The sequence below is a fragment of the Indicator indicator genome, chromosome Z, assembly GCF_027791375.1.
Source record: "Indicator indicator isolate 239-I01 chromosome Z, UM_Iind_1.1, whole genome shotgun sequence".
Taxonomy (NCBI): Eukaryota; Metazoa; Chordata; class Aves; order Piciformes; family Indicatoridae; genus Indicator; species Indicator indicator.
In genome coordinates, this window is record NC_072053.1 from 26,169,430 (window position 1) to 26,190,992 (window position 21,563).

At 41.1% G+C, this 21,563-nt stretch overlaps 2 protein-coding genes across 2 annotated transcripts; both read right to left on the bottom strand.

Annotated features, from left to right (window-relative positions):
* Positions 1-2,307: 2,307 nt before the first annotated feature.
* LOC128979489 (molybdopterin synthase catalytic subunit) lies at positions 2,308-8,835 on the bottom strand. The gene is made up of 5 exons (XM_054397732.1): positions 8,799-8,835; positions 6,800-6,935; positions 5,923-6,076; positions 4,829-4,952; positions 2,308-3,648 (listed from the first exon to the last, which is right to left on the bottom strand). The coding sequence occupies exons 2-5, from the start codon at positions 6,918-6,920 to the stop codon at positions 3,580-3,582; spliced, it is 468 nt and encodes a 155-aa protein (XP_054253707.1). The 5' UTR covers positions 6,921-6,935; positions 8,799-8,835; the 3' UTR covers positions 2,308-3,579.
* Positions 4,918-16,235, bottom strand: LOC128979490 (molybdopterin synthase sulfur carrier subunit-like). The gene is made up of 4 exons (XM_054397733.1): positions 16,221-16,235; positions 11,332-11,456; positions 8,799-8,945; positions 4,918-4,952 (listed from the first exon to the last, which is right to left on the bottom strand). The coding sequence occupies exons 1-3, from the start codon at positions 16,233-16,235 to the stop codon at positions 8,819-8,821; spliced, it is 267 nt and encodes an 88-aa protein (XP_054253708.1). The 3' UTR covers positions 4,918-4,952; positions 8,799-8,818.
* Positions 16,236-21,563: the final 5,328 nt, after the last annotated feature.

The window sequence follows — 21,563 nt, forward strand, 5'->3', positions numbered from 1 at the left end:
TAATTGACACAGAAATTTTAAAACAGAACTTCTGAAAGGTAAGTCAGGGTGCTAATTTTAGTAACATTTGGTAAGATCAAATTGTAGGGTTGTTTTGTTTTTTATAAACAGGCCTAAGGAACTCAAAAATGGTTTATAGTCATCAGCCTATTCTTAACTCACTTTCTTCAAACACCTCTACAGGATGCTTAAGGGAAGAGGCTCAAGATCTCAAGACTGAGTTTTCAGTGCTCTTTCAGGGACGAGAGGTAACATTGTCAGCTTTCACAGACGATTTTCACTTCATTAATAGTTTTCACATTTTTTTTCCTTTTAATATCTTTGATGGAGCAAATGAACACATTAGTCTATAAAACAACAAATTCCCTGAAGAGCTATGGGGAAAGGAAGCCAAGAGAAGTAACAAAGATCTAATTTGAAGTTCCACAATCTAAAAGCTTCATTCGTGAGTGCAGGAGTGAAACTTTCCCTAGAGACATCCGAAGCAAGCACCTGTCCTTGTCTGCACAGCCAGCACCTGGCCATGCTGGCAGCCGCTCCTCCCACACAACTGTCTCTCGGCTGCCATCTCCTGGGTAGGCTCCTTATAACATAGCCCCGTCCCCCTCCAGCCGTTTATTTCACGACAATCCAACCATTACTGCTTTTATAGTACGTATCAGGCTGAGCTTCTCTTGAGAACAAAGCAGAAGGAAAAATCAAAATCGGAAAAGGAAACTTAAGCAATGCAATGTCAGTATACAGGCATTCTGCCAGGCAAAGCAATGGATCAGCATATTCCAATGTTGCCAGTCAAGATCAAGATGTCTTTTGTGAAGGACAAACTCTGGCTCTAAAGACATGTACTTTCCTTCCCCAAACACCCCTCATCTGGCAAATCTCAAAAAGAAACACAAAATGACCCACTCATCTGTAGCAGCTGTTCCCAGAACCATCTGTCTGCACCTTAAGCCTCCGCTTTTGGAGCATGCTATGCCACTGCTGGAAGATCCATGGAAGGATGGGATTACCCTCCCCTATAGCTAAGGCACAGGAACAGCTGGACTTGTCCCAGAAAGCTAGGACTGCATTGTCTACTGCTCTGTAGCTGCCTATCATCACACTCATAGACCTCACTGGTGCACAAGGTAGCCCTCAGCCTAGTTCTGCACGTATGGAAACCAGGACACAAGCAGCCACATCTTTCCCTGACATGCAGTCAGAGCTGGGATCCATCCCCTGGCCTGGAAATTTGGAAGCACTTCGTGGTCAGTCCACACATCCTTGGGCAGTTATCTTCAAACGTTCATCCTCTTAGGATAATACTGCCCCAGCAGAGAGGGTAGTCCTACAGAGGGAGCTGGAACATTGAGCTTGGAATATGGATTTACATTTCAGTGAGGTACCTCTAATTATGCACATCATCCCTCCTAAGGGCATTTCCATTTCGCTTTTAATTGCCAGCTGAAGAACCCAAAGTTACACAAGACTGATACATCATTGTTCCAGAACAAAGCAGTACTTGCCTCATGCACAGCTGGGGACACAAAATGACATTTCATTGTTTTGACCATGGCAGCATACACATTGTAACACTCAACTGTGACTCAGTACAGCATCTCTTCCATTCATTGTTCCTGGTCACTGTGGGGAAGTACACAATTATTCTTTCTCTTCTTTTCTGCATCCTTCTTCCCAGCTGCATTGCTGATGGGGAAGGTGCATTTAAGGTCACCCTGGAAAAAAGCTTCCAGGAGACTGCAGTACTAGAGAGGCTTTAGTACAACAGAGGAATTGCCTTAACTGTTCTAAATACCACTATTTTTCTGTATCAGAGCACAACACCAGTACACAAGCATACATAGATTTTACTTCATTCATAAAGCAGCCACTGCAAGCTATCCTTTTTTTTTTTTTCTCCTTTTGGAATTAGGACATAGTTGCACAGCAAACACAAAGGTGAAAAAAACACCACAAATTGGAACGTGACATTCCAACAGCAGAGAGCTTCTCCTAAGTCTCCAAAGCAACACAGAATTCAACTTTGAGCTTGCTCAGCTTTGCCTACATAAAAGGGCCCACATCGTTTGGGGGCTTCATACATGTAAACACACAGGGAGCAGCTGCAGTCCTGGAGAAGGATTCACTCACTTCCACTGAATAAAGTGCCATCAATAATTTAACATTTGACAGTTTAACAATGCTTCTGCCTGAAGTTGGGGTTTTTTTGTTGGGGTACATTGAAACCAGACATATTAAACATTACTAAGTATTAAAACAGATTGAGATCACTGGGGGGAAAAAAAGACCAATACTATTTTCCTCATTTTATTTTTGTACAGATAGGAACTGCTTGTAGATTCTTATTGCAGATACCATTAAATGGATTATACAGCTGAGGGCTTAAACATTGTGTGACACAATGAGACATAAACTTGAGCAAATCATTTTACTTTACCTCATTTCCATTCCTTTATACCTATCTTGTCTACACCGAGTCCCAGCATGAGTTAAAAGTGCCATACACAATAGATTTTGAACACCTGACAGCTAAACACTGCCATGGCTCAGATAAGCAGCCCACTGACATACTATGTCAGACTCTTTTTAAATAGGTTTCAAAAAAAAAAGTAACATGAGAAAAACTGTATTAAAATTACGAATGTGACTATAAATGCATACATAAATAGCAAAAGGTTCAGTACAGGGGCTTCCCTTGGAAAAAGTAATCAATTTCACTAACTTTGAATCCTAAAGTCAAACTACTAAACCCAATTAAACTTATCATAAGTTTACAAGACTACAAATTATAAGTTGTCTATTTGTAGTAATTGCTGGTTTGGTTTTCTGTTGGGTGTTTTTGTTTGTTTGGGGGTTTTTGTTTGTTTTGGGGTTTTTTCGTTTGTTTTTTTTAATGCAGCACCATACAATTACACAGCCAAAAAAACTCCTTCAAATTAATCATGTCTAGACATTAAGTAGTTACAGGTTTGCCATGTTACTGCTAATGCAAGTTTGTTGCTGGTAGAGTATTACATCCAACTTTGAATCAAAGTCTGTCCATATTATTTTAACACAATGGATTTGTAACACCAGCTGCACAGTAAAAATGTTTCTGTGAGACAGAGCTTCTGGAACATTAGCACTATTAAAAAGTTAGTAACTCTGGGGTATAGGTTATATTTTCTTCTGTGTCTCTATCAAAATGTTTAATATATTTCAAGTAGCTTTCCTGTTACAAGAATGTCAAAATAGCATAAAGCTTGCAAACTGATTCTACAGTCATAGAAAACCTACTTAACATTTTGAGATTACAAAAATTTCCAGTTGTCCTCTTGTGACCTCCCATGCAGACAGTGAAATAGTACCTGAGTATCAATGTAAAGGCATTAAAACAGCTGGTATCACAGAGGGCTGAACACTTTGCCACCAATAATTCTGGGGAAGATTGCTTTAAATTCATTAATTCCATGCAGTCCTAATTAAATTATTCATATTGAAATGCCCACAACTACTTATAAACATATGGATTATCTGTAAAAACCAAAGCTAACTAGTATGCTTATTAGGAAGAGTAACACTATTTTTAAAAGAGAACAATTATTTTTCTGAATTTGTCCAAAAGCATTCCTTGTTTTCTTTCCAAGAATATTCGTCTTCATAAATCTCCTGCAAATATAAACAAAGAATGGAAAATATTGTAAGAGTCTGCTACATACAGCCACAAGCCAGGCCAAACAACAGCCATCTTGCTATTATTTACAGATCACAACAGGATTACACAGCCCTTGGCTTACAAACAGAAAAAAAGGCAGCACCCTTAAAACATACTCACTCACATGTGGGCAGATGCTGAAACTTGGTCTGAGCTCCATTACATTTAGAAGGATACATCTATACTGAACTCAATTCAAAAAGGAGCTCTAGAAGAAGTGATACAAAAGTTCTAGAGTACGCAGCAAGTGGGTCTGAATCTGTCCTTTTTACATGCTGCCACGTTAGCCTACCACACCATCATTTTGCGGAAAGTATTCAAGTGTATACAAAATGTCAGTCTTGAAAAAAATAGAACCACAATACACAAAACACAGTAAGTATTAGATCTACAGCACTGACTGCATTACTCAGCAGCAGTCCAGCCTTAAGCAGCAAATTCAGCAGGGCTCTGAGCCCCTGATTATTCTTTCTGAGACAACAGAAATGCAGGCTCTTGGAATGGGCGTCAGAAAAGGGGAGTAGTGCCTACAACATCACTGTTACAGTATGTCAAGCTCTGCCTGGCAAAGAAGGCAGAGGTAATGCTCATTACATTCAACACTGTGGTTATGCAATGCAGCTCTTTCTAGACCCAGGCTGATCTCTCCACACATTGCTGTATGCCCATACTAGCTTTGGGACCTCTGCTCATCCCTTCATTGTGTGCTGTTGTTTAATGCTTTGTGCTTTCTTAAGGCCACAGGGATGAAGGGAAAACAGAAAGACAAGAAACACCACTGTTACTTGCAAACTGGAATGCTGTCCAAAGTAAAACTGACTCAAAAAGTTCTTCCACAAGCCTGTTCAGAACTGATACTCAGGAGAGCTCAGGCCTCCTTCACTTTAACCCCAAGGTGGTGCTAAAACGAAGAGGAACTGGTCAGCACAGGCAAAGGAGGGCATTCCAGGTGCCCAACCTGCTACAGATGGGCTGCCTTAGAAGAAACTCACTGGTGCTAAACATTGCCATCCCGTCAGAAGCAACTACTGCCTGTAACACTTCATCTGCTTCACTGAAGACCATCAACAGCATTTAGCCCAGCTGTCAAAGACTCTGGCACCGGCCTAAAATCAAATTTGTCCCCAGACATACCTTTTTCCATATTGGGACAGATGCTTTTAAGGTATTGATGCAGTATGTTACGGCTTCAAGGGATTCTGCTCTGTGTGGAGAGGAGACTGCAATAATTACACTTGCTTCAGTTACTGGAACCACACTAGGGAGAAAACAGGAAGAACAGCAGCTTTAGCTAATGCTTAACGTGAAGAGAACCCAAAAGTTGTGGCCATGTCACGTCAATACTCTGGCTGCATGCTCTCCTGACTCATTCATACTGAGCAAGTGTCAAGCCATGTCCAAAAGATTATACACTTTTTAAAAGAAAGAAAACCACAACCAAAATCAGTACCAGATGTGAGAATTCCACACTTTAGAATAAATAATCCCACCAGACACAAGCTTTTTTCTTCCATTCTTTGGGGTGGTTTTTTTAATACAGTCTATGGAATTAAGAGAGGAAAACTGCTAACTTGCAACAGTGCACAGGAAACTCATTGAGAGCTGGCTTAATAATTAACAGGTTAAGAACAGCAAGTTCTTTCCTGAAAATGGAGGATATCATTTCACAACAATCTGTGAAAAGAATAAATTAAGTGCCTCACACTACACAGATTTTGCAATGAAACTTAATTTCTGACAAATACTGATTTCAAATTGGAAATTTTTCCTGTTTGGTGTGTTATTTCTAAACTTAAGAGAAGAAGCACATAGATTTGTTTTCCTAAAAGCCACCTCCCAACCTTCTTCTATATTAAGACTGCTCTAGCAAACAGTTCACTAGAAGAGAGAATTAAAAACAAAGTGCTGCCAACCTCAATTTTTTTAAAAAATAATAAATCAACAGCCTCCTGCCTTCCCTGGACTGCAATCTCAATGCCTTCTCACTGCCTTCAAACCACCACACCAGCATCAATGATCCTGCAGGTTAAATCTGCACTCTAGCAACCACTGTCAATACACACAGTTTTTTTAAAAGACTGTTTCTGAAAATTAGTGTGACTGTAGCCACCTTCACTGCATTACAGTTTATAAAGACTCCTGCATGTCCTGCACTGTGTAAGCACTGCCATGCACCAGACAAGGATTAATTACCCATTTACAGAAGGATGTGGTCTGGCCATACATACCCAAGTCTGTGGTGCACTGCAATATGTTTGACTGATAGCCACTTCTGTCTAATATCTCTGCAGATTTTCTTTATTTCGATCTCTGCCATTGAAGTATATGCTTCATATTCTAAGCAAATCACCTTTTTCCCTTCAAAATTATTTCTTGTAGTACCTAAATACAAAGGATTTATCAGCCAAAAGCACTGGGTAAATAAAGTATTATATTTCTGTTATGAATATATAACCTATTGTGTAACAACAGATTATTGAACAAGAGGGATCCTTAATAATTACACAAGATTTTGCTTACACAAGCCTGCAGTCTGCAATGCCGAAGGCTGAGGCCTCTTCTGCAGTAAACTTCTAAGGTGCTATTACTGCATTTGCCCATGCACTGTTTAAGCACTCGGTATTTAGAAGCCAAGTAAGACTAAGGTTTAAGCACAAAGGCCTTTCAAGATTTGTACCATGTACATTAAGCAATAGGACAGACCTGTCAGCCTTGACCTTCACCAGCCCGTGGGTAAAACAGTACTTTAGCTTCAAAGAAGATCTGAATTGCAAGAGCTTTCACACATCCCCATTCCCACTTTGAACAAGCTGTGCCCGAGGACACGAGAATAGCTCCCAAGAAGTCCTGTGCTCCAGAGCTGCTCTTCTGTTCAGCCCTAGGATAGCCAGACTAGCAGGGAAGCTTCTCACCACTTTGTCCCACTGTTTAAGGGCTGCCGCCATCTTGTTCTAAATAATTCAGAACGTGTTTTCTAAACATCCTGGGTTCAGTCCAGGAATTTATTTATTTGAGAAGCATGAGTTTAGGATGTACACAATCTAGGTTCCATTTATTAGACTATTAACACACTCAGAGATGCAGCTTCGTAAATATTAAACTTACCAACGAACAGAGACACTGCCCCACAACATGGTGAAATGACCAGCTCTGATACTTCATCTACAGAGAGCTTTTCAGACTTGAGCTTGATAAAATCTTTTGGCACATCTTTGCTTTCATCCATAGCTCACTAGAAAGGCTGAAACCAAACACACTCTGTTGTTGTTTCTGGCTATACTAGCATTGGCCAACTGCTTTTATTCAGTGTTGATACCCCAGTTTATGCAGAAAACAGGCACCATCTACTTTGTCACTCCAAGAGACCAGTCCCCATGGCAAAATCACTTCTCAGCAGACTTGCTGAGAGAATATTGACTGCAAAGACCAAGCAACGACTTGGGTTTTAATGCATACAGGTTCCTCCCTGGTTGGAAAACCTGGTCCTGTAGGATGAAACTAGGGCTCTCCAGAGGAACCTTGACAGGCTGGACAGATGGGCAGAGTCCAACATGATGGCATTTAACAAGTCCAAGTGCCGAGTGCTGCACTTTGGCTACAACAACCCCATGCAGCGATACAGACTGGGGTCAGAATGGCTGGAGAGCAGCCAGGTGGAAAGGGACCTGGGGGTACTGGTTGACAGCCAGCTGAACATGAGCCAGCAGTGTGCCCAGGTGGCCAAGAAGGCCAATGGCATGCTGGCCTGTATCAGAAATAGTGTGGCCAGCAGGAGCAGGGAAGTCATTCTGCCCCTAGACTCAGCTCTGGTTAGACCACACCTTGAGTACTGTGTCCAGATCTGGGCTCCTCAATTTAAGAATGATATTGAGATACTTGAACGTGTCCAGAGAAAGGCAACAAGGCTGGGGAGAGGTCTTGAGCACAAGCCCTATGAGGAGAGACTGAGGGAGCTTGGAGAAGAGGAGGCTCAGGGGTGACCATGTTGCTCTCTACAACTACCTGAAAGGAGACTGTAGACCAGTGGGGGTTGGTCTCTTCTCCCAGGCAACCAGTACCAGAACAAGAGGACACAGTCTCAAGCTGCGCCAGGGGAAGTTTAGGCTGGAGGTGAGGAGAAAGTTCTTCACAGAAAGAGTGATCTGCCATTGGAATGTGCTGCCCAGGGAGGTGGTGGAGTCACCGTCCCTGGAGGTGTTCAAAAAAGGACTGGACGTGGCACTTGAAGCCATGGTTTAGTTAGTCATGAGGTGATAGGTTGGACTTGATGATCTCCGAGGTCTTTTCCAACCTTATTGATTCTATGATTCTAGTCTGTGGCTGCAGATCAACAGTACAAATCAATCAGCACAGACTGTTAGTCCCTCCTCCCTATCTTGTCCTAAAATCAAATGCAGTTTAAAACACAGATTTCTGACAAACATGAAGCCTGAAATGCAATAGTCTCTCCAGGATGTTCAAGTGCTCTTACTATCAGTTTCACTGATGCAGCAGATGCTTCTAATTTCTCTGAGTAGAAACCAGTCATCAACCCAACTAAAAATGAGGAGAAAGGGGTATTTTGAGCACCAGCAATGGAACAAGCTGTGGTAAATACATGAGGTGGTACTTGAGAGCATGCAAAAAAAGAAATTAAGCTATTCTAAGGACATCTGTTCCTTTGGCAGCAACAAGAAAAATACTTTTAAGTAGCAATCAATTATTTTCCTGTATCATCTTTTCTGTTAAAAAGTGGCAAGAGGTTTCTCATTATTATCTTCTTTAGGAAAGCTAGCTGTCTACTGACAGCCAGAAACTAATAATAAGACCTAAAACCCAAATTCAAAACAAAGCTTGATGCTACTGGCAATTGTCTTCCATTTACTGCATATGTCTTAACCATCTATTGGTGCACAAACTTAGAGTTTCTGTTCAGCACAATGACTCTCTCCAGCAGCAAATGCAAATTGTGCTCTCTCAAGAGCATTGGGTTGGAGGGAGAAAAATTGCTATCACATCTCCGGAACAAGGAAAAGAAAAATTATTTGAAAGTTATACAGAATCCATGAGATACGTTAGTGCACAAAGACACTCCCTAGGAAACTATGCAAGAAGTGATACCTACCTAAGAGAACTTGGCTAGATTCAGCCTCCACTAATTGGTGGGATGATGGCAACCTCGTCTCCAGGCTGCAGGACCAGGAGGTGATCTCCAAGAAGCACGTACTCCTGCCGAACAGCAAAAACCACTTGATCCTGGATGACAGCAAGCCTGAGGGGGATTGGCAGGAGCACAAATAGACTTGTTTGCATTTAAGCATGAGATTTCATTAAACAACAAACCTGTGCACCATCCAGAGCAGCTGAGGTAAATACCACTGAGATTTACACAACTCTGTTTCCAATACACTTTTAAAAAATACAACAAGCACCCACTTCCTACTCTTGCATTTTCTTGTGGTGTCTAAGGAGAAATCAACTCAGTAAAATTTTCATAAGCCAGGAACTAGATTTGTCACAGACCTATATTAGCATAGAAAAGTTCCTTCAGACTAACTTCGTCAGCTTCTAACAAAGAAGTAACTCAATAGATAGCAACCGTCCAATTTGGGATTGGAAAGAAATAGTCTCTCTAGCTGGACTAGAGCAATTTTCTTACACGAACAGAAGCATTGTGGGCTGCTGCTTGTGAGATCTCACAAAGATTCAGCCTCCAAAGAACTGCTCTTGCATAACCTCACAGTTTATGAGGCTTGAGGTCTTTTGTATTTACAGGTCTGGAATTTTCTATTGATAACAAATAGTAACAGAACTAAGAAGGTAAATATGGAGTATTTTCTGATAGATCTATATATTTTTTCATTTCGCATTTGTGAGATGTTGCTGTGAGAGTGCAGTCGCTCTGGTTACCATGAGGCATGAAGTTGCTTTCATTACTAAGTACCATCACACAGTGAGTATGAGGGCCACAGTACTCAAGACATCAGAAAATGAATGCCAACATTTGAATTTAGAAAGTGCAGCCATGATACTGTTATTTTCTGAGACTACAAAATCCAGCACAGACAGTAGAGATCCATATTGCCCAGAAACAAGTTGGCATGCCAAAAGGGCACAAGTAAAACTCATCTTACTTCCTACCAAGCAGATAGACAAAAGTACAAAAGGCACAGGCTGAGCAAAACACAGTAGCACTGACTTAAGAGGGCAGACTGAAGAGAGAAACTGTATGAAAGTAAAACAAGTGAGTAACTGAGCACAACTATGAAATTGAAGTGCCCATTAGAAGGATGGGCTCTAATTAATGTCACTTGCAAGTTAATTCTTTGGGGAAAATGGGTGGAACAGAAGAACTCTGTCAAGGATGCTCAAGATGCAGTTTGAACATCTATTAGCAATGTGAATAGAACTCTGTGGTCAATGACCCACAATTATGTTTTTCAAAAAACACTGGGAGCAGAAGCGTTTTCCAAGAAGGCCACTGTGAAGTAACTGCACATGCAAAATGTACTGCCCCAAGTCATCATCTATAAATGACAAAGTTGTCGAACTGTGGCAAAGCCACCAAAGGTGCTGCTGCTTCTCAACACCCAGTCATAGACTGCAAAGTAAAACACACGCATTCTCTTCCTGCCTCCTCGCCCAAAACACACTTAGTCTCAATTCTCTGCAAGGAAACCACCCCTGGTCTAACACTGGCCTAGAGCTTCTCATTTGGGAACAGATCCCACTGCATCATAGTTAATGTTTCCAATAGGTTTTGAGAGCAGATCCAATAAAGAATGGTGGTGCATAAAAGAATATCCTGGCACCTAAGTCCAAAGTTATATAAATTCCTGTTCATTCAGCACTAAATCCTGAAGACCTCAACCTCTGTTATAATCTACTTTTCTTTGAGGGATCTCTGCTGATGCCCCAACACAGAACCAGTGCCACAGGCGTCGTTACAGTGCACACCTAATACTCATTTAGGACTAGACTCCTGAAGCAGGGGTTTAAAGTGGTTAAGTCTATTTTCTATGTAAAGGTTGAGTGTCTGAAAGCCTGTGGCAGGGTTTGCAGTTGCCTTTCTCACTTGCCTTCCAGAATGTGCCATAAGCTCAGACCAACCAAGACAAGTGATCAAAACAACCTGCACCTTATCATAATTTTTTTACTTTTTGTGCTGGTTGTTCTTGCTGTCTTCTTGTGACATCTCACTCCAGATATCAGTAACACAGCTCAGTTTTCAGGTGCAGCAGTTACTGCACCATGCTCCACATGGATAATGGGCCATGAGTCTTAAGCTACCCCTCAGGTTCGTATTTGAGGTACATTTATTTGACGTTGTCTATCTTTGCATACACACAAAAAATACAGCATTTACAACTGGCCAAAACACAGAACAGTTGCTTAGGGTTACAACAACAGCGTCCTGTAACTACTTTTATAGTATCAAAGTACAGAAATGTGTTCCAGCTCAACTGCAAATGCTTAATTTCTATTTACAATGAAAATTAAAAACAAACAAAAAACCAAGACCAAAACACCACCACCACGACCCAAACCCACCAAAAAAAAACCAAACCCCACACAAAACAAAAAACAAACAAACAAAAAACACCACCACCAGCAAAACCCCAAGTTTTGTGCACCTCTACGTTAACTTTCCAAAATACCTTGGGTGAACTTTGACGATCTCCTCCCAGAGATGCAGAGAGGTGATCTGCGGTGGCACTGAGAGGGTCTCGCAGCGTAGGCCCGCCAGCTCCGCGCTCCTGGCGAAATACAGCACCGAGACCTGCTCGGGGAACAAACGTCACCAGGGATGCAGAGCCAAAAAACACCAAACCGCTATGCACATTAACTTCTCTGAAAATACCAAACCAAACAACCGAAACACCAACAGTTAAAAGCTTCTCTTGGCTTTTTGGGATTGTTTGTGTTTTTTTTAATGCCCATAAACGCTCTCGCGTTCCTCCTGCCCCGACCGTCAGGAGAAGCAGCGAGGGGAAGGCGGAGCCGTGGTAAGTCGGCGCGGATCCGTGTCTCGCTCCTGCTGTCCAGGCCTCGCTCGACCAGCGCCTCTGCCCGCCGAGAAGATATTCTGCTGGAGCCCCGCCGCCCTCCTCAGCACTCGTCTCTCCTGCAGCCGGGGCCCGCTCGCCAGAGGCGCCGGCAGCCTGTACCTACCTGGCAGCTCATGGGGACACTGTCCCGGGGCGTGCAGCCCTGCGCCGCGGCTCACGGTGGCGCCTGCGCCCGGACGCTAGGTGCCGGGCCTGGACCGCCCCCTGCGGCCTGGGCCGGCAGCGCGGCGTTACCTCACTCGGGTGCTGTTAGGCCTGGCTGAGGATGGCCCGTACGGGCCGGGCTACGCTGGACCGGGCAGTGTGGTGTGGTGTGGCGTGGCGTGGCGTGGCGTGGCGCGGCTCGGCCCGGCCCCGCGCATGGGCCTTTGCCCCTCGCGGGTGGCTAAGGAAGGTTGGGGAGCAGGGGCTGTGACTTTGCCCACCAAACACAGCATGTTATTTTGGGGACAGCACCCTAAAAGACCCATTTTCACATGTGCTTAGTCTCCAGAGTACGTGGGAATTACAATTGTTTGCAGACATTAAGTGGCCACTGCCTTGCACTCGTTATTGCATAGACTGCACGTACACCTAATGCCAAAGATGTATCTAGATGCCGACACAGTATTCCTACGGCAGGTCATATTTCTGCGCGGAGGTTGCCTCATCAGATATGCATCTATTCGTGAACAGCTGTACGCGTTCAGCCATTGCTCGTGTGGAAAGACAGCACGGTGTAAGAACGCTGGTTAACCTGCTGGTTTGCACCGGGGAAAAGGGAAAGCAGCATGGTGTGCATTGCATGCGCTGTCGAGGAACGTGCGCAGCAGTTGTCCCACAGGGCACAACTGTGCCCCGACATTGTGTCCTTCCAGGCAAATCAGGGGTAGTTTGTGCAGCTGTCACCAGTGACATGGCGTTTGTCATCAGTAATTGTAATTTGGGCAGGCTGGTTGGTGGAGAACCTCTGTCCTAGCTGGATGCAACACCATCAGAAAAAAATAACAAGGACTCTCAAACAAGTAACTGTGATCCAGCCATTTCACAGGATGGATTAGAAAGGAAATGTACCTTTTTATTTAATAATTCTTGCCTCTGAAGTACAGAGACAATGGGTGTTACGGTGATATTTGGGAAAAAAAAAAAAAAAGAGAGAGAACCACATTTATTTCCAGGGAGCATATATTTTGTACCAGTTACCCAGTACGCCCAATCTTCTGCTGTGAGAAACAAGTAAGTTATTTTTTAAAACTTTATTGCTTTATTTGTGGATGATTAACTAATGTTCCAGGTTGAAACCCCCTCTAGACAGTACATGTCAAGTCAATAGAATGAGCTATGTCATTTTGGATCCATACAATGTAAGTGAAATAGATCACTCTGCAAAGGTGATCCAGCCAGTAGCTAGCAAGTGGCTAGAGCACTTTTCCCGTGCTGTACCACAGGTGTCTGTCCTTATAGTGAAGTAAATGAGTGCCGTGCGCAACTGGAGCAAATTAGCCTGTCAGCCCAGAAAATAGTGAGCTCTGAAAGAGTTATCCATGCATTTAGGGTTGCATTTAGAGTTGGGTCCACTATGGAATATAGAGACAGTGGCTACTGGCAGTAAATTTCTGCATTTTCTTCAAGCTCCAACTAAGTTTGGAAGAATGCTGAGTATTTTTCAAAGGATAGGTCAGTCTTGTGATAAATTAAAAATTCAAATCAGTGTTTGAAATAAAAATGCATGCCTTCTCCAACTTTAGAATCTTAGAGAGTTGCCTTATACAGCTGAATTCTACGGCATTGTTTGAGCCCTGTGTTGCATGACATATTTAAAGGCAGAATTTGTGCCTAGAAAGCACAAAAGAGTAGGCATTGTGACTAATATTCTATTAACAATGTTCTATAACAGGTAGTGGTTAAAAGATCTTAAATGAAAGCAAGAATTAACTTGAGGTGTGATATGGATGTCTGAAACAGAATTCTCCCTCTCTCACTACCTCTTGATTTTCAGTCTTTCAGCCTCAGCAAGAAGTGGAACTACTACACTGCTTGGTTTGCAAAAGTGAATTTTATTCACATTGCTTTTTGTTTATTTGGCTTATTTTGTGGGATTTTAAGGTGTAAAGATAGGAGGCTGTAGTGAGGCCAATGTTGGTCTGTATTCCCAAGTAACTAGCAATAGGATGAGAGGAAATGGGCCTAAGTGGTACCATGGGAGGTTTAGACTGGATATTATGAAAAATTTCTTTACTGACTGGTGAGGCATTGGAACAGTCTGCCCAGGGAGGTGGTGGAGTCACCATCCCTGGAGGTGTTTCAAGAAGTGTGTAGATGTGGCACTTCAGGATATAGTTTAGTAGTTATAGTAGATGGCTACAGCTGGACTTGATAATCTTACAGTTTTTTTCAAACCTTTATGATTCTGTGTCTCTACAGACGTGGAGAAGATGTCAGTTTTCCTCTCTATGATTTCTATAGGATAGCTCCACATGATTGTCCCTTAAAATATTTTGTGGTTTGAATCCTTCTTTCAGGCATCATTTTCTCCTTGAGCTTTTGGTTGAGTGTAACTATGAGTAGCTACAAATATAACATCTAAGTGTTATTTATTTAGCCCAATATTTTGAATTAAATCTTGTAATAAGCCATGGGGTCTTTGCTTTAGCTAACAGGTGTGTACACACCCTCTCTCACCAATGGATGTATTAGCCTCCTATAATGTATTTGTTTGGGATGCTTTTAATTTTAAAAGCTGTGATAATAGCCCTACAAAGCACACATTTCCTATTTTGCTATCTAGCCTTTCTTTGCTTTAATAATGTTTAATACTGAAAAGCAGCAAATCTGGAATTTCCTTACACCACCCAGACCATGGGTTAAGAGAAATGCAATTCTAACAAGGAGAGGCAAATGATGAGAAGCTGTTATTTTTCTTAATCTATTTGTTATCTACCAGCATCAAACTTTGAACTTTTAAGATCGAGCTGGAGTATACTGACACACTGAGCTTACAGTCTAAGGCACTGATTCTGCAGCGTGCTCACAAATGAAGAGAACAAAGTCAACAAAACTGAAATAGGCACACTGGTCTACTAAGCCTAAGCAATTTTTGTAATAACTTATTACAAGAATTGGTGTAAAACATGACTGGATACAGTGGAAAAACAGGAACAAAACCAAAAAGGAATGAAGTGGAGACGAAGTGTTAGTATGAATTTCATTTTACCAGTTATTAATGTCACTGCAGCAAAAGTGACTCTCTAGGACTGCATAGGATTGTGATTGTCTAGCCTCCAGTAGATTTTCTGTTTCCTTTTGTCTTCAAGGCCTTTTCTCAGAACTATTTGGTATAAATCATGAATTACTGCTCTAAAGTTCAGATTTATACTCAGGAGGCCTTCAGAGAACTTTACTCTGGTTTTACTGTTGTGAAGAATTTAAGTTATGTTGGTTCCAGACCAGAGTTCATCACCACAATGGTGATATTGATGCATAACACTGGATTTAGAAGAACAGACTCCATTCCTGTATTTCAAGCTTCCTGAAATAACCAGGAAAAATAAAAATTATCATGAAGTGGAATAACTCTTCACTACCTGTTGCACCCTTCATTTATTTTGGGCAGCCAGCCAGATCTGAAGTCACTTTAGCATTAACTTCCTGATACTGAGTTTGGTTTATTTTTGTTGTTTGGATTTTTGTTTGGTGGTTTTTAGTTTGTTTTGTTTTTTTTTTTTTCAAGCCATTTGGAACAATTTACAGGGATTTAAAAGTGGGGTAGTTTTGTAGGGATAAGAGATATGTCACAATGAATTCCAGTCATTCCACTTAATTCAGGTCTCAATTTGGCCTTATATATGTCAACACTGGTAATAATCTGGGAAATATCTTCCTATTTTGAGAGGAAGGAGAGCTGTTCCTTCAGTTTCCATGGTAGAACAGTGAAGAGAAAAAAGTCAAAATATGAATCTGTCTCAGGCACTATGACCCCTAGGATTCCTGTGTGTGAGGTATACGTGTCCATTTGACCAATGTCTTTAACATTCCCCTTGGCGCCCTTTGAAATTGTCTGTTAGAAAACAGATGGTGCAGTAGTTAGTTTTGAAGGGCTAGAAGAGCATGACCACATCTGGAATTAATCTTTAGCTCCCTGAACCAATAGATCACCCAGTTTTAAGAAGGCCTTCCAATATAAATGCATTGCATAAGTACAGAGAAAGAATACACAGCTTTAAGGCAGAGTATAAGCAGCCTGGAACTATAATTCATAGGCACCCAACTCTTTCTGTTCAACTGTCTCAATCTTTTCTGCAAGAATTTCTTTTTATTTTCATTGGGCAGCATCAGTAAGTGAAATATGTAACTTCTTAAATGAGATTATAAAAAGTCCATAAATTTTCAGAGCTTCCTTTTCTGTTGATGCCTACAGTATTCCTAAAGAGATGACCTCTTTCACTTTCTTTCTGTCCTTTTCCCCCAAACCATAGTCAAAGGTGGTATTATACCAAGACACACATCACCACCATTCCAATAAAGCAAGCTATGGAGTTTTAGTTGATCATTAAAGCAGTGTAACAAAGAATTATGAAAAAAGGCATTACAGCGTTCAGTGATGATGATAATCTGCAATCCTTGATGCCAAGAGAAAGCACAAATTTTGACCCATAGAACTGTGGCACAGACCCCTTGATGAGACCTGCGGATAGCTCAGAGAAAGGGCAGGATCCATTTATTATGAGAATACGCTTGCTTATATATCCTTAGTAGCAGTCGAAAGCAAGCCCATTTCTAGCTTTTTCCATCCTAGCAAAACAAAAACAATCCAAATGGTCATTGGTCAAGCACCTCAAAAACACTTACAGTACTGAGGTCAACCATAGATGTCTGTTACCTTGGTCACTTTCCACCTTAGTGCCTCCCAGGGTTTTGTTTTAATTAGCAACGTGTGTGATACTGAACTACCTGGCTAATACCTAATCTGGATAACCTGAATATTTTAAATAGCAAATATTTTATCTGTCATAATGGAAGAATGTCAAAAGTGCGTTATTTACTACAAAGGCCTTGAATTCATGTAACAAAGTGGTTGTAAGGGCAATGAATTTTGAGTGCTAGCAAATCTGTGAGTCATCTCTGATACTATGTTTAAAAAGATAAAATTTTTCTTTTGTCTGTAGCACTTCACTTGGCTTCTATGCTTTTTTGTCCTTTTATAAAGCACGTGGCTGAGGGAGACATCAAACACCTGCAGATAAGTAATTCAGTGTTAGTTTATATTCTCAGATTAAATTGTTGGCCCTGTAATTATCGTAATGTGTAAGAATTTGAAACATTGAACAAGATAAGAAATGTTTCACAATACAGGTCTGCTGAAGCCAATGGAACTCCATAGGAGTTACTCTCATCTGTGGGTGGCTGATGAAAACAAACCCAACCTCTTTACCCAGCAGTTCAGAATTTGGGTTTTGAGGTAAACACTTGTCATATCGGATTACAGATTGCAGCTGCCCTATCTAACAGTTCTTTATAATCATCGGTAGCTGCTTTGCTCAGTTTGAAAATGGAAGTTTTCCTGATTTTTTTTACAGTATTTCAGATCAGTATCTTTGCCTACCTTTGGGGTTCACATACACACAATTCTGACAGGAGGTTCTGCAAATGGCAGTCTAGTTAGTCCTAAATTCTGGTTGCATCACATGGTTAATTCTTTCAGTATCCATTAAAGTATTCTAGTTGGTTTGCTTTCAATCTTTTTCTTACACTTAAGTTACAAAGATTACATTGCCAATTCTGCAGAATGCTGGGTTTCTATTTAAATGTCCTAATTAATTCTACATGTAAAAGTTTAGCATTTTTTAGTAACAGTCAAAAATGCATACAATTTCATGAGCACTCAGAAGAGACAGTGGCACACTGGGAGTAGACCTGCAAGGATTGTCTGAGGGAGATGGGGTGGTTCAGTCTGGAGAAGAGGAGGCTGAGGGGTGACCTTAGTGCTCTCTACAACTATCTGAAGGAAGGGTGGAACAAGGAGGGGGGCCAGCCTCTTCTACTTGACCACAAGCAATATGACTAAAGGAAATACTGATATGCTGCACAAGGAGAGCTTTAGGCTAGATATTAGGAAATACTTCTTCACTGAAAGGATTCTTAAACATTGGCATGGTCTGCCCAAGGCAGTGGTGGTGTTCCCACTCCTGTGGGTATTCAAGTGGTGTGTGGACCTAGTGCTTAGGGACATGGTTTAGTGTTTACTCTTCAGTGCTGGGTTGAGGGTTGGACTGGATGATATTTGAGGTCTCTTCCAAGCAAACATATTCTGTGATCTGCGCTGACCCTAGGCAAGGTGTTGGCTGCAGCTTGCCTCATGCCGTGTTTCCATAACTACCTCCCTGTCTTCTTCATAGTACCTTCTCTGACAGTCTGCAAATGTTCACAATCACACATATAGAAAAATTAATCGATGTTCTTATTGGAAGTGTTGTGTGCTTTTCTCTCGTTTTGCAAATTTCCAGAAAAACATGGCTAGGTCTTGTTTTGTCTTCAGCTGAGCTCAATCAAACTGTAATTATTTCCACCATCATGTATGCCTTGTGTATAATACAACTGTTCTCTGTGTTGGCTGACAATGGGAACGCTTTCTTTGTAAATAAGAAATACATTTTTTTCAAGAAAGCTTAATATTCTGTTGAAACTTTTCCAAACCCTGGGAAAAAAAATGTGTGATTACTTCTGATAGCCAGTCATTTGGTAACTTTTACTTTTTAATATGAATCAATAATTTTAGTGAGGAAGATTCTGTCTGTGTAGTTTAGAATGAGTTCAGTTTTGTACTTCAATTGTTAGGAGCCATGTCATATCCTGGCATCCAACTTGGTAATATGAGATTGCGCACACTATCCAAATTGTGTGCAAAACTGAGATGCTGAAGTTTCTGTGGTTTTGTATTGACTAAAAGTTTCTTTTTCTGTTCTAGGTAAAAGCACACATATCCACTTGAGGGCACCAGCCGACATCTTATTCTCAGACCAGTGTGTAATCTGAAGTTAACATGTTGGTCAATGACCATCCTTATACTTTCAGAGCTGGAGTAAAGATTGAACCTTTAAATGTTGCAGTTCCCAAATTTTGTTTTATTCTTTTTCAACTCTTAGGACAGTGTATTTTTTCACTTTCCTAGAAATCTATATTCGACTGAAATCTTGAAATGAAGTTTAATCACATAGAAATGCAGTAATGTTAAGTTATTAAAAGAAATAGTTATTTTTTAGCCTGGTTGCATAATTGAATGTAAGTGAACTCTTGTTAAAATTGGTACAATTTATTATTTCTTAGCTTTCCAAGGAGAACAAAAATCCCAAGGTTTTAGCCTCATTTTTATGAAATCCACAAAAATATGCTGTCAACACCCATTCCATTTGTAGAAGTTACACAGTCGTTTTACAAAAAGAGTAATTGGTGCTCTACTCTGAGTTAGGCTGAGGATTCAGGACCTTGATTGTCCACTTCCTTTCCTCATTGAATGCCAAGAACATTGACCAACATAAATACAGTAAAGGAACAATCACATTTCCTCTCCCGGCTCCCAAAGCATCAGGCAATCAAACTCAGGCAAAGGCTTTCTTCAGGGACCAGCAGACTGCATGCTGTAAGTAGGATGTAACAATATATTAGCTAAATAGGGAAGGTTAACCAAGCAGACTGCAGGGTTATTTGACAGAGGTGACTGCACAGAACATGAAGTGATGTAAAGGGTATTTTTCTTTGAAATCAGCTGATCGGCGTTTTGAAGGAAGGAGAAACTTGTCAAGAACTTCAAAAATGCTTCAGAGGGTATTCACAAAAGCTTTTTTAGCCTAGTGAGGCTAATCTCCCTACACTCTAAGCAGTGGAAACCCACAGGCTTTTCTAAAGAGTGATTCAGAAGAGCCAGATTAACTTCTCTTGCTTGCCCCTGGCCAAAGCCTATTTCTCCATTGACTGTTGGGGTGGTCTGGAGAAATTGGCTTCTCAGGGCTAATCTTGGTCTTAGTGAATATTATTCTGGTGACAGAGAAACAAAATAATGTTATTTAAAGATAAGATATTATGGTATAGTATAGTCCTCTGGAGTGTGAAAACCTAGGAATTTTTTTTTTTCAGTAGAAAGCTGCACAAATTGGAAAAGTCAGCAAAGGTGTTGAGCTGATGCCCTTACTTCAACAGAGATACACAGAAAGAATGTTTCATGGCATCAGAACAAACTTGAACATTGGAACAAACATTAAAAGTTTGTGAAGACTTGAATCTACTGGAAATCCTGATGGAAAATATTGGCTTTAGAGAATTATTGGGTTATGTTCTCTGTGGAAAAAATTATAATGTGGAAGGACAATATCCTCCCATTAATAGAGTAGTCTAGCCTTGCAAAAGTTACATAAGTATTCTAGGTGTAAAATCCTCAAGTGACTGTTTTGGGAAAAGAGGAAGAAGTTAATATCTCTAAAATTCCTTCCATGTATCATCTATGAACTGAAAAAGAAAAGTTCTCCATGCAAGTGTTTCATATCCACTAAACATAATCAGGTGTATGCCAGAAAATGTTGATATTTATGTATATGAACCTTTATTTTCAGATATTACCAAGAGAAATGTAAGAGATTATTAATAGATGCTTTTTGGGATAGGCCCCAGCAGTGATATCTCAATGACAGCTGTCTTTCAGGAAGGAAAGAGAGGTTTGAGAGTTGTTTGATTGTCTTCTTACATTGCTTCTTTCCCAAAGCACTTTTAAGAGGAAGTAATCAGCAGAGCCAGGTAAACATTGTAAGTATTACAATAAATAAATTGTGACTGATCCATGGAGTACTTGTTCAGCTATCTGGAAGGTTGGATTAGTTGAAGATGGGGATGTCTGGTTGGGGATGTCCCTGCTGACTGCGGAGAGGTCAGACTGGATGACCTTTGGAGGTCCCTTCTGGCCTGAACCATTCTATGATTCTAAGAAGGTCATCAGCTGAAGTGCCTGTTGCCTTGCAGACATCAGGATATTTTTGAAGATTCTGGATAACTAATTTTAACATAGGCCAGACCTCAATTTATCTCAACATAGCTGATAATTAGGAGAACAGAAAATTTCCATGTCATGAGAGAAGATGACAAAGCTAATGCTGCATAACAAGGAACCTGAGACTTCAGCATCCATACTGAGACAATAGAAATAATGCAGAAAACGTAGAGGAGATTTTGAAGGTATCGCAGGAACTACAAGAACTAAGGTAAGGATGAAAAATATGTGACTGTAGACTGAAACTGTAGTGCAGAGTGGTGGCAACACTGGCTAGAGTAGCAGCAATTTCTGCTGAAGCTTCTGAGCTGAGGTCTGTCAGAAAGGATGGGAATCATAAACCAGAAAAGGAAGATTAAAGAAAGCATACACCCCTTGATGAGCAACTGTGGGGAACTAGTATCAACAGATGAGGAGAAGGCTGAGATTCTCAATAATTTTTTTACCTTAGTCTTCATTGGCAGCCCGTCTCCTCATGGCTCTCATGTTGATGGCCTACAAGATGGAGACCAGGGAGACAAAGTCCCTTGCACTGCAAGTGAAGAGAAGGTGCAGGACCATCTGAGGAACCTGAAGATACACAAGTCCATGGCACCTGATGAATGCATACCAGAATCCTGAGGGAATTAGCTGATGTAGTTGCCAAGCCACTCTCCATGATATTTGAAAAGTAATGGCAGTCAGGTGAAGTCCCTGGGGACTGGAAGAAAGGAAACATTACACCCATTTTAAAAAAGGGTAAAAAGGAGGACCCTGGGAACTACCAACCTCTCAGCCTCACCTCCATACCTGGGAAGATCATGGAACA